This window comes from Rhinatrema bivittatum, chromosome 8 (genome assembly GCF_901001135.1).
Source record: "Rhinatrema bivittatum chromosome 8, aRhiBiv1.1, whole genome shotgun sequence".
Classification (NCBI taxonomy): domain Eukaryota; kingdom Metazoa; phylum Chordata; class Amphibia; order Gymnophiona; family Rhinatrematidae; genus Rhinatrema; species Rhinatrema bivittatum.
Window position 1 is genome coordinate 95,459,554 of NC_042622.1, and position 17,307 is coordinate 95,476,860.

The following is a 17,307-nucleotide window of genomic DNA, read 5'->3' on the forward strand; positions in this document are numbered from 1 at the left end:
AAGAAGGAGGGCACTTTTCGTCCCATTCTAGATCTCAAGCGAGTAAATGCGGCATTGAAAATCTCAAAGTTTTGCATGGAGACATTTCATTCAGTCATTGCGGTGGTGCGCTCTCGGGAGTTCCTGGCTTCCCTGGATCTGACAGAGGCATATCTTCATGTCCCCATTCATCAGGATCACCAGCGTTTTCTGAGGTTTGCAGTGCTGCATCAACATTTCCAGTTTCAGGCTCTCCCATTTGGACTGGCCACAGCTCCTCACATGTTCACCAAGATTATGGTGGTGGTGGCGGCAGCTCTTCGACGCAAAGGAGTACTGGTTCACCCTAATCTCGACGATTGGCTGATTCGGGAGAAATTGTTAGACGGGTGTCGATTTTCGGTGCAAAAGGTAATTTGTTTGCTAGAGTCTCTCGGCTGGGTGGTCAATCAGGAGAAGAGTCATTTGGAGCCGTCTCAGACACTCGACTACCTTGGGGCTCAGTTCGACCCCAGGCAAGGCAAGGTGTTCCTCACGGAGGAGAGGATGGACAAGTTGCAGTCCAAAGTTCGCTGTTTGGCATTGAAGGTGCCCCGAGCCTGGGATTTTCTACAGGTTCTGGGGTCGATGGCCTCCACGCTAGAATTGGTGCCGTGGGCCTTCGCCCATATGCACCCACTTCAGAGGGCGCTGTTGGAAAGATGGAATCCTCTGTCGCAGGTCTTTCATCAACCAGTCTTGCTGGATGCGTCAGCAAGGAGCAGCCTCTTGTGGTGGCTACAGTCCTCCAATCTGCAGTGTGGTGTCAATCTCAAAGCTCCGGATTGGGTGGTTATTACTACCGATGCCAGTCTCTCTGGTTGGGGGGCAGTCTGCGAGTGGCAGTCCACCCAGGGCATTTGGTCTTCGGAGGAAGCCTCGTGGCCTATCAATCGATTGGAGACCAGAGCCGTTCGACTGGCTCTTCGGTCCTTCCTTCCTCTCATTCAGGGTCTCTGTCGGGGTTCTGTCAGACAGTGCGACGACGGTAGCTTACATCAATCGTCAGGGCGGCACCGAGAGTCAAGGGATAGCTCTAGAAGCTCAAGAACTGTTTCTCTGGGCGGAACAGAACTTGCTTCAGTTAGCTGCGTCTCATATCGCAAGTGTTGACAATGTTCAGGCCAATTTTCTCAGTCGCAAGAGCTTAGATCCAGGCAGTGGGAACTGGCGGATTTGGCAATGCAGCTCATCTGAAAGTGATGGGGTTCTCCTCACCTCGATCTGATGGCGACTTGGCTCAATGCGAAAGCGTCTTGGTTTTTCAGTCGCAGAAGGGAGTATGGGGCCGAGGGGGTCGACGCTGTAGTGGTACCCTGGCCTCGGGAGATCCTGCACTGTCTTCCCTCCATGGCCTCTAGTGGGCAAGGTATTGCGTCGCATAGAGAAGTATCCCAGGAAGGTGGTTCTAGTAACTCCGGAATGGCCGCGTCGACCGTGGTTCGCGGATCTCGTCAATCTAGCGGTGGACGGTCCGATACACTTCAGTCATCTTTCGGGTCTTCTCCGTCAGGGACCCATATTTTCCAACCAGGCAGATCGCTTTTGTCTAGCGGCTTGGCTTTTGAGAGGCAGCGTTTGAGGTGGAGAGGATATCCGGAGCCGGTGATCTCCATGCTTTTGCAGGCTAGGCGGAACTGTACTTCCCTCTTGTATGTTCGCGTTTGGAAGGTTTTTGAAGCTTGGTGTACGGCCAAAGGGACACAGGCGGTTTGGGCCTCAATATCCCACGTTTTGTCTTTCCTGCAAGAGGGCTTAGCTAAAATATCCCATGTTGTCTTTCCTACAAGAGGGCTTAGCCAAAGGTCTTGCTTTTAATTCTCTTAAGGTACAGGTAGCGGCTCTAGCCTGCTTGCAAGGGAAGGTTGAGGGTTACACCTTATCTTCCCATCCTGATGTGCAGAGGTTCCTTCGGGGAGTTAAGAATTTGCGTCCTCCTGTACAGAAGGTCTATCCCCCCTGGAACCTTAACCTGGTTCTGCGAGTTTTGTGTGACGCTCCATTTGAGCCAATTTGGAGAGCGACTCTTAAAGACTTAACTCTCAAGGTCGTTTTCTTAGGAAGGAGAATATCGGAGTTACAGGCATTGTCATGCGAATCCTTTCCTTCAAATATCGGAGTCAGGAGTCTCGTTGCGTACGATTCCTTCTTTTGTTCCGAAGGTGGTCTTTGATTTTCATGTGAATCAGGTGGTCGAGCTTCCCGCTTTCCCAGAATTGGATGCTTCTGTGCCGTATGCTCAGGAGCTTAAGTTATTAGATGTCCACAGGGCCTTGCTTCGGTATCTCAAGTTTACTAATGATTTTCGAAGGTCGGATCATCTTTTCGTTTTATGGAGCGGACCAAAGAAAGGTACCCATGCTTCCAAAGCAACCATTGCGAGGTGGCTTAAGGAGGCTATTGGGTCAGTGTACATTATTAAGGGCCGTCAGGTTCCGGAGGTTTTACGGGCCCACTCGAGCTCAGGCGGCTTCGTGGGCGGAGGCTCAGCTGGTGTCTCCGCAGGAAATTTGCAGAGCGGCGACCTGGAAGTCGCTGCATACATTCGCGAGGCATTACCGCTTGGATCTGGGGGTTCAGGCTAGCACCCGATCCTTTGGTGAAAGTGTCTTGGGAGCGGGACTCTCCAGGTTCCACCCTCTCTAGGAAGTTTTGGTACATCCCAGGAGTCTGGACTGATCCGGGAACGTACAGGGAAAGGAAAATTGGTTCTTACCTGCTAATTTTCGTTCCTGTAGTATCACGGATCAGTCCAGAACCCACCCAGGTTGGAGGGGAGAGTCTTCTGCTCTGCTATAATCCTTTCAGCATACTTCTTTTCTTTGATTGTTCAAATGTTTTACCGGGTTTTTTTTATCAAGTTGCTATCAGGTTTTTTGCCCTTAATGTTTTTGGCTTGGGTACAGATCAATTCTGAGCTACTGCAGGTGGCACCAGGGCTTATCAAGCAGTGTCAGCGAGGCTTTTCTCTGTCTCCATCTGCTGGCATGGATAAATAAACCCAGGAGTCTGGACTGATCCGTGGTACTACAGAAATGAAAATTAGCAGGTAAGAACCAATTTTCCTTTACAGCAAATGCAAACAAAGCACCCACACCATGTTTGAAGCCAATGGGATGAGCAGAAGGAGATTGTTACCACAGGCTCCTCTCAAGATAACTGATGCATGGTATAGTTGTTTTAGTATTTGTGGGAGCCTTCCAGGTCTGCATTGGGACTGTAAATTGCCGAGCACCTAAGATTGGATCATTTCCCTTAAGGGAGGTGAATGCTAATAACATGCACAAATGGTAATAGGAACCAGCAATGGCATTTTGAACACAACAGTATACGTAGGGCCGGCTCATCCCAATACATGAACTAGGCAGTCGCATAGGGCGCCAGCCATTAGGGGGCAGCAAATAGCAGCCATATGGGGCCCCGAGTGGAGCTCATCCCACTCATGACCAAGAAGAGTAGAGATTCGGCTGGCCGTGAGCAGCAGACATTCAGCAGACCTAGCAGCACCCATCCAGCTTGTAGCCATGAGTGGCACCTGTGTGTGTGTGTGTGTGTGTGTGTGTGTGTGTGTGTGTGTGTGTGTGTGTGTGTGTGCGCGTAAGTGAGAGGGATTGTATGTGTATGAGAGAGCATTGGTGTTAGTGAGAGAGAGGAAGGGTGCCTGTGTGAATGAGATGAGAAACCTAAGTGTGTGTAAGCGAGGGGGTGTGTCTGAGTGAATGAGGTCGGAGCCAGAGCCTGGCCCGAGGGGGGGAGGAGGGTGCAAGGTATAAGGTTCGCCTAGCGTGCCTAATACTTTTGCACTGGCGCTGTGTAGATACTTATCTGTGCTGTATTCCTGCTGTGATTTTTTTTTTTTTCTTGGCTTTCATGGTTTTGTTTTTTAATGAATCTGAACTTTCTTTGCTCAGTTCTTGGATGTATGATAATTTTAAACTTGCTTATTGTAGGGAGAATGTGTAATGTTAATATTGATGAATGTGCTTCCAACCCGTGTCACAATGGAGGAACATGCAAAGATGCCATCAATGGTTTCACCTGCATTTGCCCGGAGGGATACCAGGACCCTGTGTGCCTGTCTGAGGTTAATGAGTGCAACAGCAACCCCTGCATTCACGGGAAGTGCCACGATGGTGTCAACGGGTATGAGCTGTTCAAGAAATATTTAAGCTACAATAAATGTTTTGTGATCACTTGTCTTGTAAACCTTGCATGCCATCTTTCTAAAAAAAAACAAAAAACACTTTTCTGAAGGAGAAAGAGGAACTCTACTCCATGTTAGGTTCTCTTCAGGTGCTGCAGGTAATTGGATTTTATAGCAGCATTCAGTCACATTAAAATTAAACCTCTTGCTTCATTATCTCTTCTGTATCCAAAACACTCCCCATTAGCTATGTATTTGGTGAGATATACAGATTACTGCTATGGCACTCACAGGTACAGAGGAGTTTTGTTAAAGAAATAAGTAGTGGCCACAGCAATATCTTTGCACGTATCTTTAATGAAAGTATATCTGTATGAGGGTAAAGACTAAACATCAGATCCTCGATAGACAAGTTATTTATTAACATAGTAGACAATGGCCCATCCAGTCTGTCACATTGAAATTCTTCATTTCTGGTGTTTTACTACTTAAAGTACATGAGCCAGCTTTGAAACATTGATCACTTGTCCGTATTAATTTTTGGATTAAGTATATTTAGAATATATATTTTTTTCTCATTAGAAACAGCACCACTAAAAACATTTGCTTTTATAGCAGGCAGAAACATTATGCATTGTGCCAGTCTGATGGCGTATGTTCTGATATTCCTCTGCATTAGTTACAAGTGTGACTGTGACCTGGGTTGGAGCGGCACAAACTGTGACATTAACAACAACGAGTGTGAATCCAACCCTTGCATGAATGGCGGAACCTGCAAAGACATGACCAGCGGATATATCTGTACCTGCCAGGAGGGCTTCAGCGGTAAGGAGAAGGGGATATCAGAATAAGGCGGGTGTGTTTCTACTTTCTTACAGTCATATTCAGTAAGATCTCATTCCAGCTGAAAAAACTTTGGGGGTTTTGACCTCAAATCTGCCATTTCCTAGCTTTCTAACCAGATAGACTCTGGACCAATGGGTTATATGCTCCCCTGCCAGCAGATGTTGATGGAGTCAGATTTCAAAGCTGACCTTACCCTAGATACACCCCTGCAGTGACTTCAGCCTTCAGTATTTCTCCGTCTCCAGCAAATGGTGGACGTACCTCTCCTTATGGGGATTGCTGTACTTTTTGGAAGGAGAAAATCTACATTTAAATTGGAAAAAAAAATTGAGTCCCTCCCCCAGTTGAGAAATCCTGAGGCGATTTCCGAGATACTTCAGAGGTGTGCTTTGGTCCGGTAGCCGGTTCCTGGTGTGGACTTTGCTGCTTAAGCAGCTGAAAGGCAGCAGATGCAGGAAGCCGAGTGTGGCGGTGATGGCCAAAGCCCCCTAGTCCTTCTATTATCCAAAAGAGAGTAAATAACCGATTCACATTTACCTAGGCCTTCATACGGAGCTGCTCAGAGGGATTGTTTCCCTATTTTTAACCCCATCTATTTAGCCCAACCACTGTAACAAGTGCCCTTCTGCCTGAGAGTCATAGTCTGAGTGGTTTTCTTCAGCCCTCGGCTATCATTGTTGCACAATGACTGGACTCCCCCTTCACGCTTTCTTTGCTACTTCTCTAGACAGCCCTAAAAACAGAAGCCGAGCTTGGGAATCAAACCCGAGTTTGATGTGCAGCAGTGCCAAGGGTTGCCATCAAGCCGGCCCCCACACTGACACTTTATAGAAACACTTAGTTTCACCTTGTTCTCCTGCCTTGATGAATTTTGTTCATTTACTGTATGCCTCTTACTCAGAAGAGAGCTCAATGTTGTGTCCTATCCTTTTACTTGCAGGTCCTAACTGTCAGACTAATATCAACGAGTGTGCTTCTAACCCGTGCCTGAACCAGGGGACCTGCATAGATGATGTGGCTGGGTACAAATGTAACTGCATGTTGCCATACACTGGTAAGGAGCAAGCATTTGACAGGTCTGTTGTCAGTAACTATAGGCAGATAGGGGCTTCCTGGCTCTCCCAATCTGCCCATTTGCCTTTACCTGCTATATAATAGGCCTTTTCCAAAAGGCTCCATCCCTCATCCTCATCCCCACCCTCTGTAATTTTGTCAGTGTTTTAGTTGCTGGGAGGCAATTCCAGAGCATCCACCACACTCTCGGTAAAGAGAGGATTTGCTCACGTTTTAGAGGACAAGGAGGATCAGAACATAGTCATTTATTAAAATGCCCCGGCATGGAGGATTTTTTTTTTTTTTTTTTTTTTTTTGAGAAACAGCTAAATTGTCCTGACATTTTTTTTTCTTCTCCCTGAAATGAGGGGCTGTCCCTCCTACAGACGCAGCTGGCATGACACCTTTTGAGAGAGAAGGAAAATCCTCATTCAACCATCCATCGCACAACCTTTATTATTATTTCGGTCAAACCAAAGACCGGCACAGAAGCCTTGAACAGTTAGGAGGTGCCAGGAACCCATTTTTGTTCTTTCCAAGCCCTTGGTGCATTCTTTTAGTTTAAAAAAAAGAAAGAAAAACCTAGGTGCACAGCCAGCCAAAGTCACACAGCTATCGTTGGCTGCGTTTGCAGGCCCAGCGGTGTGATGGGTTAAGGTAACGGCTCTTCCGAGGGTATGTTTAGAGCAGGCTTTTTTCTTTGGGTCTGTTTCCTGAAAGAAGGAGAAGAAAATGGACGCTGCCTTTTTTTTTTTTTGTTGCCTGTCTCCAAAGGTCCTCTTTGAAAAAAAATCTAGCATTGACTTGTCTTGAATAAGTCCCAGAATATGGGTGTGGGGGCAGGGGATGGTCACCGCTGACCTGCTGATTCCTGTTCTCCAGCTTCCTTCCACCTCTGGGCACACAATTGTAGGAAACTCTGCCGAGTTTCCGGTCTGTGCTGGTAACTGTGGAAACTGATGGGGAGTTTGGGGATGGAGGGGGTTGGCGGCAGAGAGAAAGGGCCTGGAAAATCACACAGGGCCTACTTAGTAGATAACAGTTGACAAGGAGGATAACCATTTCCTCATCCCTTCCTATGTGTATAAACAGGAAACCCATAAGTCACGTGTTGCTTCTTTTTATTTTTTTAAATCGCATTCATAGGATTTTCAAATACAGAAACACTTATTTTTGTCCTCCTTCCCATAGTTTGCTAGATATATTTCATTTTAAAATCCAAGATCCTGGTTCAGCCTGAAATTGAAAAATATAATTTATTGCTGCTGTTTCAAAGTTTCCTTTTTTTGTTTGTTTGCTCTATGACCTTATGCGGAGCAGTGGCCCCCCTCTCACCTCCAGGCCTTCCTTCCGATATGTTGTGGGCGGCCTCAAGGAGAGCCGGCACCCCTGCTGAACAGAACTGTTTATAGGTTGCAGTCCCAACTGAGACATTTTTGGCAGTTCTAGAATTAGCCTGGCTGGGGGAGGGGGGGATGAGGTGGAAGTGAGATCTTGAAGATCGTGGTGGAGCAATTCCAAGAGGTTTTATTTTGGACTGTTAATTAGATGCATTCAGGGCAGCGTCCTGTCTTGTTTTTGTTATTAAGTCGTGGTTAGTGGGCAGAAGATAAATCGCAACTTTTCTGTGAGCCAGTTTTGTATGTATTCTTTTTTTTTTTCACTTCTGTTCTCACATGTGTTTGTGCCTCAGTACTTTGGACAAAGGAACTATATACATGTTAGCATTGTAATTATGATTGGTATCAATAGAAATTCTCTTTTCCAAGAAATACTACAAGCCAAGTTTGAACTACAGTGACTTGGTGGGGTAGAATTGGAACCTGCATCTCCAGTTTCACAGGTCAAAGTTTAACCCTGTATGACCTTGCTTCCCCCTATAAGTTTTTTTTTAATGGACTTGTTTGCAATTGCAGGAGCCACCTGCGAGGAGGTGCTGGCTCCCTGTGCAAACAGCCCTTGTAAGAACGGAGGTGAATGTCAGGAGTCTGAAGATTATGAGAGCTTTTCATGTCGGTGTCCTACAGGTTGGCAAGGTATGTGCTGCCATCTGACCCTGATCTTCCTCTTTGGAATGAGCATATGGGCCTATCCACTGACAAAATATTACTTTTATGAAAAGTGTGGACAACTGGGAGAAATGTAAAGAATCGCAGACAATATTGTAGGTGGTAGGTAGTAAAAATAGTGAGAATTATACCAAAACAAGATGCCCAGAATGGAATGAGAAATTAGTGTGGCATGGGAGAATGCCGGGTCCTACCCTCAGAATGCTTATAGCATATAGTAACGGTAACAACACATATGTATACATTTGTGCTGCCAATAAAGTTTCCTGAATCTGAATCTGCTGATGATGGGCAGTATATGTGGGGCTGAGAATGAGCCATTGTGTGCAGAACTGCTAGAGATGTTAGTTCCTTCTTCCTCTAACCCCAAGACGAGCTGGTCTACTATCTACACATGAAATCTTCTCTCACTGTTGGTATATTACATAAGAACATAAGAAATTGCCATGCTGGGTCAGACCAAGGGTCCATCAAGCCCAACATCCTGTTTCCAACAGAGGCCAAACCAGGCCACAAGAACCTGGCAATTACCCAAATACCAAGAAGATCCCATGCTACTGATGCAATTAATAGCAGTGGCCATTCCCTAAGTCAACTTGATTAATAGCCATTAATGGACTTCTCCTCCAAGAACTTATCCAAACCTTTTTTGAACCCAGCTACATTAACTGCACTAATCACATCCTCTGGCAAAAAATTCCAGAGCTTAATTGTGCGATGAGTGAAAAAGAATTTTCTCTGATTAGTCTTAAATGTGTTACTTGCTAACTTCATGGAATGCCCCTCTAGTCCTTCTATTATTTGAAAGTGTAAATAACTGATTCACATCTACTCGTTCAAGACCTCTCATGATCTTAAAGACTTCTACCATATCCCCCCTCAGCTGTCTCTTCTCCAAGCTGAACAGCCCTAACCTCTTCAGTCTTTCCTCATAGGGGAGCTGTTCCACCCACTTTATCATTTTGGTTGCCCTTCTCTGTACCTTCTCCATTGCAACTATATCTTTTTTGAGTTGCAGCAACCAGAATTGTACACCCTATTGCTGAGTCCTTTGCATCTCTGTGAGGACAGAGCACGGGAAGTCTGTGTAAAACAATGTCATGACCTAAAATGCGTACAGAGCTCAGGCCTAATTGGTGCTGGTGACAGAATGAGCTATATATAGTATGATTTGCACAATATAGAAAAAAAAAACCACAAACAAAAAGTTCTTTCTTTTTTTCACCAGGACAAACATGCGAGAGAGATATGAACGAGTGTGTGAAAAGCCCCTGCCGCAATGGTGCAGGATGTGTGAACACGGCAGGGAGCTACAGGTGTAACTGCATGCCTGGGTACACAGGCCGCAACTGTGAAACTGATGTGAACGACTGCCAGCCAAGTGAGTGCAGCCCAGCCGTCCCACAGTGTGAACTAATGTGCATGTGAAAATCTCTGTGATTGTATAGTGCAGTCAGAATATTCGGGCATTATATTATTTTACAGTTGTATGGTTAATGGTGATCCCTCTATTGTTTGAGGGAGGAGGGGAGAATGGATGGTTTTGGTGGTGCAGTTGCATCACCATTTTCAAGAATTCAGCTTCCAAGTTTACCATCATATAGTAGGTGGGTGGGAGGTAACATCTATGCTATGGGAAAAACAAATGATAGCATGATAGTCGTCCATTAAACCACTTCAAGCCTGACTAGGTAGGACAGCAGCCTTTCAAAAACGTGAATTCCTATTTGTACCCCAGATCAGTCCAGACAAGTGAGTTTATGCATCCCTACCAGCAGATGGAGGCAGAGAAGAAAACTTTTGAGGCACTGCTACATAACTGAGAGTGCCACCTGCAGTCCCTCAGTATTTCTCTGTCTCCAGCAGATGGAAGAGGTGCAAACCTGCAGTGTGAAGTTTCAAAAATAAATAAATAAATAAATAAATAAATAAAATAAAATTGAAAACAAAATAATGAGAAGATTTTGGCTCCCCGAGGTGTTCCTTCGTGGGCCATCCCTCAGGTAGAGCAGGGCGAGAGGGGAGTTTGGTGATCTCTGTGCTAGTCTTCAGGGAGGGTGATAGCCGGTGGTTTTGGTTCCCTCATCCCCTCTGGGTCCCTGCCACCTCCAGTGCCCAGCCTCCTTCACTAGAAGTAGGAGAGTATTTCATTTTATTTCTCTTGTTCTTATTTGGTGTGTGTCCCTTTTTTTTTTTTTTTTCTAAAGTAAATTAAAGTGAGAAAAGGGAAGGAATGGCTCTTAGGCAGTTTTACTGCTGGGAGGAAGTTCCAGGTGAGTGGGACCAAATTGCTGCATTTGTCGGGGCCAGGTGCTTGATCAGCACTGGACAGCGCCGCAGACAGTGCTGGCAGTGAGGGGTTATTTTTAGGCCCGTTTACGCTGGCATGGCACCTCCTGCGCTAAATGGGAAAGTTTTCCACTGCTGCGGTTCAAGGTGGGCGTGCCTTGATTTGACCGCGTTTCTGAAGGCCCCGGGTGGGGGGGGGTGTGAAGGAGCTTGTGACCATTTGGTTTGAACGTGCTGGGAGTCAGAGCCTTGGGACTCCCCTCCCACGCTGTTTCCCATGGAACAATACCTTGCTGATGGCAGGGGAGGGTAGAGGCGCAGGGGAACGAGATCCAGAACTTTCTTCTTCGGATCCAGGTTTTTCAATGGATTTTGTCCTTCTACTCTATAAGGCCTATTTGGCCAGGAAGGGAGCAGGGACCAAGAGGCCTTTATCCAGGTACTCCCAGGCAGCTAAAAAGCCTGGGGATCAGAGCCATGCAGAGTCCGGAGGGATCCTGCGGGCCTTGGGTCTCAAGCGGTCCATGGTGGAAGAAGACATCAGATGCAAGGAGGTCCGGTGGATCTGGACAAGAACCATACCATACCGACGGTGGACCCGATACAGGATCCAGACCACAATCCTATTATTGCGTTGAGGGATCCAGTGCAGGATACGGACAAGGTTCCAATCGCGGAAGGTGATGATCCTCAGGTAGTCTGCTTGTTCCTTAGGGATGAGCTGGGCCCACTAATTCCCCAGATGCTGGAGAAGCTGGGGATTAAGGTCTCAGGAAGAATCGGATAATGAGGGCCCCCTAAGGCCTTTCTTTTGCCTAAGAAGGTGAAGAAGTTGATGGATAAGGAGTGGGAATTCTCCAAAGCGGGCTTTAAGGTAGCCAGGGCTATGGCTAAGTTATATCCCTTTTCGGAACAGACCCTAGAGTTGTGGAAGATTCCCAAGGTGGATGCAGCAGTTTCTGCGATTACCAAGAAGACGACCATCCCAGTGGCAGGTTCGGCTATCATGAAGGATATCCAGGATCGGAAGCTTGAAATTCTACTTAAGAGGCTGTTTGAGGTTTCAGGTTTGAGCCTTCGTGTGGCAGTGTGCAGAAGCTTGATGCAGAGAGCCTGCTTGTACTGGTTGCAGAAGGTGCACAATAAGCAGTCGTCGACGACTGCTGAGGCGGCTCAGGCTGCCCACTTGGAAGCAGGAGTGGCCTATGTGGTGGCTGGCCTTTCTGACATGATCCGGACTTCTGCCAGGAGGATGGTATCTGCGCTTGTGGCTCAGAGACTCCTATGGCTATGAAATTGGTCAACGGATGTGTGGTCTAAAGCCCAGCTGTCTAACCTCCTCTTCAAGGGCAAGCAGCTCTTTGGGGAGGTTCTGGAGCAGCTCATGAAGCAGTTGGGGGAAGGGTAATATATTGCTAGAGGACAGTAAAACCCCGAAGAAATCTTTCCCTCCGTGTGCTCGATTTCAAGAGGCAAGATTTTGCACTGGCAGGATCCCTGGGCCTGCGGCGCAAAAACAGAATTCAGGCAGACAGCAGTCCTTTCGAGCCCAACGCAGACCTCCGAGGGATGGTGGCCCCAGGGGAGAAGCGGAAGTAAAATGGGTCAATAAAAGTGGGCTGGTCCACTCCTCTCTGACAGCTATTGGAGGGATGCTGTCTCTCTTTTACGAGGAGTAGACCAGGATTACTTTGGACCAGTGGGTTGTGGAGGTGGTAAGAGATGGGTACACCTTAGAATTTTCTCGTCCACTCAGGGACGCCTTTATAGTCTCCCTCTACATCTCCCGGTACAAACGAGAGGTGGTGCAGGATACTTTGCAATGGGTACAGCTCCTGTGCACCATTGTTCCGTGCCTCCTCAGGAGAGGGGGCAGGTTCGGTACTCTATGTACTTTGTGGTGCCCAAAAAGGAGGGGACCTTTCGACCTTTTCTTAATCTGCAGAAGGTCAGTGCTGCCCTCTGGGTTGCGCACTGTGATAGTGGCAGTGCGCAAAGGGGAGTTTCTGGCGTCATTGGATTTGATGGAAGCCTATCTTCATATCCTCATTCGGGCTGAACACTAGAGGTTCCTGAGGTCATGGTCTTGGGGAAGCACTTCCAATTTTGGGCTCTTCCCTTTGGATTGGCGACAGCACCACATACGTTCACAAAGGTGATGGTGGTAGTGGCAGCGGCACTCAGGAAGAAATGTATCCTGGTGCACCCGTACCTGGACGATTGGCTAGTATGGGAGAAGTTGGAAGTGGAGTATTGTCGGTCCACTGCACCTCCTGGACTCATTGGGCTGGCTAACAAATCTGGCAAAGAGTCATTTGAAGCCGGCCCAGTCGTTTGGAATATCTGGGTGCACGCTTCGATACCTGGATAGGGAAGCTGTTTCTGACTACGGAGAGGGTAGTCAAGTTGCAGAGTCAGGTCTTTTGGCTTCTGCGTCTGTCTGTTCTCAAGGTCTGGGATTATTTACAGGTCCTGGGTTCCAAGGCTTCTACGCTGGAATTGGTTCCATGGGCTTTTGCTCACGTGAGTCCTCTGCAGAGGACTCTATTATCCTATTGAGATCCGCTTTCGGAGGAATTTTAGCTTCCTTTGCTGTTGCCAGAGGATGCCAGTCCAGTCTCTTGGTGGCTGTCTTGACACAATCTGGAGAAAGGGATGGATTTGGAAGTGCCCGACTGGGTGATGGTGACTACGGATGCCAGCCTGTCTGGTTGGAGGGTGATTTGTTAAGAGAAATTGGCCCAGTGTCAGTGGTCATCAGAGGAGGCAACCTGGTCCATCAATCAGCTAGAGCAGTCGGTACGAGTGTTCTTGGACAATACAACAGTGGTGTACATCAATCATCAGGGCAGAACAAAGAGTCGTCTAGTAGCTCTGGAGGCGCAAGAACTGTTTGGGTGGAGAAACATCTGGTAAGAATAGCTGCTTCCCATGTGGCTGGAATGAACAACGTGCAGGCGGACTTCCTCAGCAGACAGCGTCTGAACCGGGATAATGGGAGTTGTTGGCGGAGGCCTTCGCCTTGATTCAGGCCAGGTGGGGCAAACCAGCAGTGGACCTCATGACGATTCCAGGAAAAGAGATCACTTTTTCAGATGCAGAAGGGAGGTCGGATCAGAGGGCATCGATGCTCTCGTTCGACCGTGGCCGACACATTTGTTGCTGCAGCGCAACGAACTTTATCCAGGCAGAGTGATTCTAGTGGCACCCGAGTGGCCGTGTTGGCTGTGGTTTGGGGACCTTCTTTGTCTCGCGTTAGACAGTCCATTCACTTGACCCATCTGTCAGGGTTGTTGTGGCAGGGACTCGTATTTTCAGACCAGGAGAATCGCATCTGTCTAGTAGCTTGGCTTTTGAGATGTGACTGCTCCACTCAAAGGGTTATTTGGAGCCTGTTATTGCGACTTTGCTTCAGGCTTGGAAGCCTTCCAAGTTGTTGGCTTATGTCAGAGTGTGGAGAGTGTTCAAAGCATGGTATTTGCAGAAGAAGATGCAACCTTTAAAGGTGGATGTTCCGCAGATTCTGGCTTTTTTTGCAGAACAGCTTAGCTAAGGGTTTGGGCTATAATTCTCTTTGGGTTCTGGTGGCAGGCTTAGGGTCCCTTTGTAGGATTCAGGGGAGACCTTTGGCGTCTCATCCGAACGTGGTTGGTTTACTCAAGGGGGCAAAACATCTGCATCCTCCGGTTCGGAAGATTTGTCCAGCTTGGAATCTGAATATGGTTCTTCGGGTGGTGTGTGGTCCTCTCTTTGATCTGGTTAGGAGGTCTTCTTTAAAGGATTTAACCCTGAAGGTTGTTTTCCTGGTGGCTCTGTTCAGCTCCAGGCCTTGTAATGTAGGGACCCTTTCCTGCACTTTTTGGAGGAGGGAGTTTCTTTATGAATGGTTCCTTCCTTTTTGCCTAAGGTGGTTTCCTTCTTTCATCTTTACCAGGTAATCGAGCTACTGGCCTTTCTGAATTTGTCAGCGGATGCTCTATGGCGCAGGAGCTTCACTTATTGAATGTGCAACAAATTCTTTTGCGATATCTTAAGGTGACAAATGCCTTTCCGAGATCTGATTCTCTATTTGTCCTGTTCAGTAGAACAAAGAATAATAAGGCTTCCAAGGGCACTATTGCAAGATGGTTAAAAGACACGATAGCTTCGGCTTACATCTGTAAGGGCTGGTCTGTGCTGTAGGGGTTGAGAGCGCACTCCACTAGTGCACAGGCAACCTCATGGGTGAAGTGTTAATTGCTTTCTCCACAGGAGATTTGTTGGGCGGTGATGTGGTCTTCTCTTCACACTTTTACCAAACATTACCACTTGGATGTGCAGGTGCCAGAGGAGGTGTCTTTTGGGGAAATTGCGTTGCGTGTGGGTTTTTCGAGTTCCCGCCCAGAATAGAGGGGCTTGGGTACATCCCACTTGTCTGGACTGATCTGGGGTATGAACAGGAAAGGAAAATTGGTTCTTACTTGCTAATTTTCATTCCTGAAGTACTTCAGATCAGTCCAGAGACCCGTCCCCATCTTTCAAAAGAAATTTCTTGCTTCTGGATGTTGCTGAACTGATATGTGATATATTCAGATTAATGAGAAGTGTACATAGTTTGGTATGAGCTTTGTGTTAAGATATAGGGGCCTAGTTTTCAGGGGGCTCCAGCTTTAAGTCTCTGTTCGCCCAAGGTTTATTGGGGTTTGTTCAGGTAGATTTCTTGGCTTGGGGACAAGTCAGTACTGAGGGACTGCAGGTGGAACTCTCGGTTACGTAACAGTCCCTCAAACAAAATTTTCTTCTCTGCCTCCATCTGCTGGTATGGATGCATAAACCACTTATCTGGACTGATCTGGGGTACTTTGGGAACGAAAATTAGCAAGTAACAACCAATTTTCCTTTAGATCAAAAATAAATTGAGAGAATTGCATACATTGAAAAAATATATATATCTTACAAGGTGTTGAATACATTTGTCATTGAGACTGGAGTCTGTCCTTAGATCCGCAAGATCATTGGCACCAAAAAAGGCTGTACATATTGTGTGGTTCTTTGACTTAGAATTTTAACAATGTCAGGTTAACCTTGCCAGTCTATATGCATAACTAACTTTTAACAATAAGAGCTAGAGAACAGAGTGTGAAGAGTTTCTGCTTTCCCAGGGACATTGTGTGCAATTTCCTTTAACACTTATAACACTTTATCTGTTGCAGACACAATTGGGAGCCTTAGCAATACACACTTTGGCTCTACAAGATTTTTGTCTTATTTTTTTTTTAACTTGAAATTTAAAAAAGACCCCCTTTCTGTTGGCATTTGGTATATGTAATCAGTTTTGGAGAAATGCTGGGTGAGGCACCCTGTGTGCTGCATTATAATATGGTGAGAAGAATCCCTGCATTGTGAATGGCCACAGAAGATTTCCAGCTCATGCTGGAATGAGCATAAAGACATGAATCTAATCTAAACACTGTAAAATATTTTTAATTGATTTTTTTTAAGTATATTTTATTTATATATTTAAAATGTCTTATAACAACTTATCGCAGTAAAATACCATAATATATAATTGCATTAATGCAGCAAGGCTTTCTGGAATAACTTGTGTTGTGGGATATTGGCCCTTCTTAGGGAGGTTGCAAGCTCAAAACTGGAGACATACAAAAAGTATGCCAATATATACACCCACCACATAGCTCTGTCAGGCCTTACTGCTTAATTCTAAAACATAAAGGGATTCATATTCAGTAGGATGTTTAGTGGACAATTATCTTAACCAGATATATTCTTTTTTGAAAATATCCGGTTGAGTTCATAGTTATACAGTTAACTATAGCCGAATATAACCGGTGATATTCAAAAAGAATATCTGGCTATGTTTAAAGTTATCCAGCTATGGTTAGCCGGATAACTTTTTAAGCAAGTATATTCAGCGGGACGTTTATCCTATAGCCGGTTACTTTGCATTTTAAAAAAAAAAAAATTAGCGGACTGTCCCCTGCCTCCCTCCCACCCGAGTTGCCAAGGCCCTAAGGGGCCAAACTAGCCACCCTCACCCCCCCCCCCCCAAAAACAGCTCATTTAATCATAAAAATATTTAAGACCGGGAGTCCCCCTCCCCTTCCCCTACCCCACGTGCCTACTTCCCCATAAACAAAAAAAATTCAATCTGGCGGCCTCCAGAGCCCCCAACACCCCTCAGCCCTTTCCCTTTTTCCCACCCCGTACCTTTTGTTCAAGGTTCCCGGCAGAATCGCAGCAGTCTGCTACCGTGATCCGGGACCAGCGCTTCTGTGGACGATTCTGCCATTGCAACAAAAGGTACAGGGTGGGGAGTAGGGAAAGGGTTGTGGGGGGGCGGGGGACGACTCTGCTGGCCGCTGGATTGATTTTCTTTTTTTTGTTTATGGGGAAGTAGGCACAGGGGGTGGGGGAGGGGAGGGGGACTCGCGGCCACAAATATTTATTTCTACGATTAAATGCGCCATTTTCGGGGGTTGGCTAGTTTGGACCAGTAGGGCCTTGGCAACTCGGGTGGGAGGGAGGCGGGGGACAGTCCACTACATTTTTTTTTTTTAAATGCAAAGTAACGTAACTGACTATATTCTTTCTTTAATATATCCAGTTAAGTCCAAAATTATGCGGCTAACTTAGCCAGATGTACCCGATATTTAGCAAAGTTAGCTGGATTACGGGACCCCCTCTCCGGAACGCCCCCCAAAACTGCCCTTTCAAATCCGGCTAAATTATAGTCAGATAACAACATATCCGGCTATAATTTAGCTGGATAAGAGGTTCAATATGCTGTTTAAGCCATTTAGGCGGATAACTTGTGAGTTAGCCATCTAAATGGCTTTTGAATATCTACCCCAAAATGTTCAGCTCATACAGCCTCTGGATTGGCTACAC

General features: G+C 46.5%; 1 protein-coding gene across 1 annotated transcript in view; it reads left to right on the top strand.

Moving 5' to 3' along the window:
- Positions 1 to 17,307, top strand: part of NOTCH1 (notch receptor 1) — a 149,935-nt gene that overhangs the window by 90,396 nt on the left and 42,232 nt on the right. Inside the window, exons 13-17 of the mRNA XM_029610808.1 lie at positions 3,969 to 4,161; positions 4,842 to 4,987; positions 5,949 to 6,062; positions 7,978 to 8,097; positions 9,359 to 9,511. Of these exons, the coding sequence (XP_029466668.1) occupies positions 3,969 to 4,161; positions 4,842 to 4,987; positions 5,949 to 6,062; positions 7,978 to 8,097; positions 9,359 to 9,511 (726 nt within the window). The remainder of the gene's footprint in view (positions 1 to 3,968; positions 4,162 to 4,841; positions 4,988 to 5,948; positions 6,063 to 7,977; positions 8,098 to 9,358; positions 9,512 to 17,307) is intronic.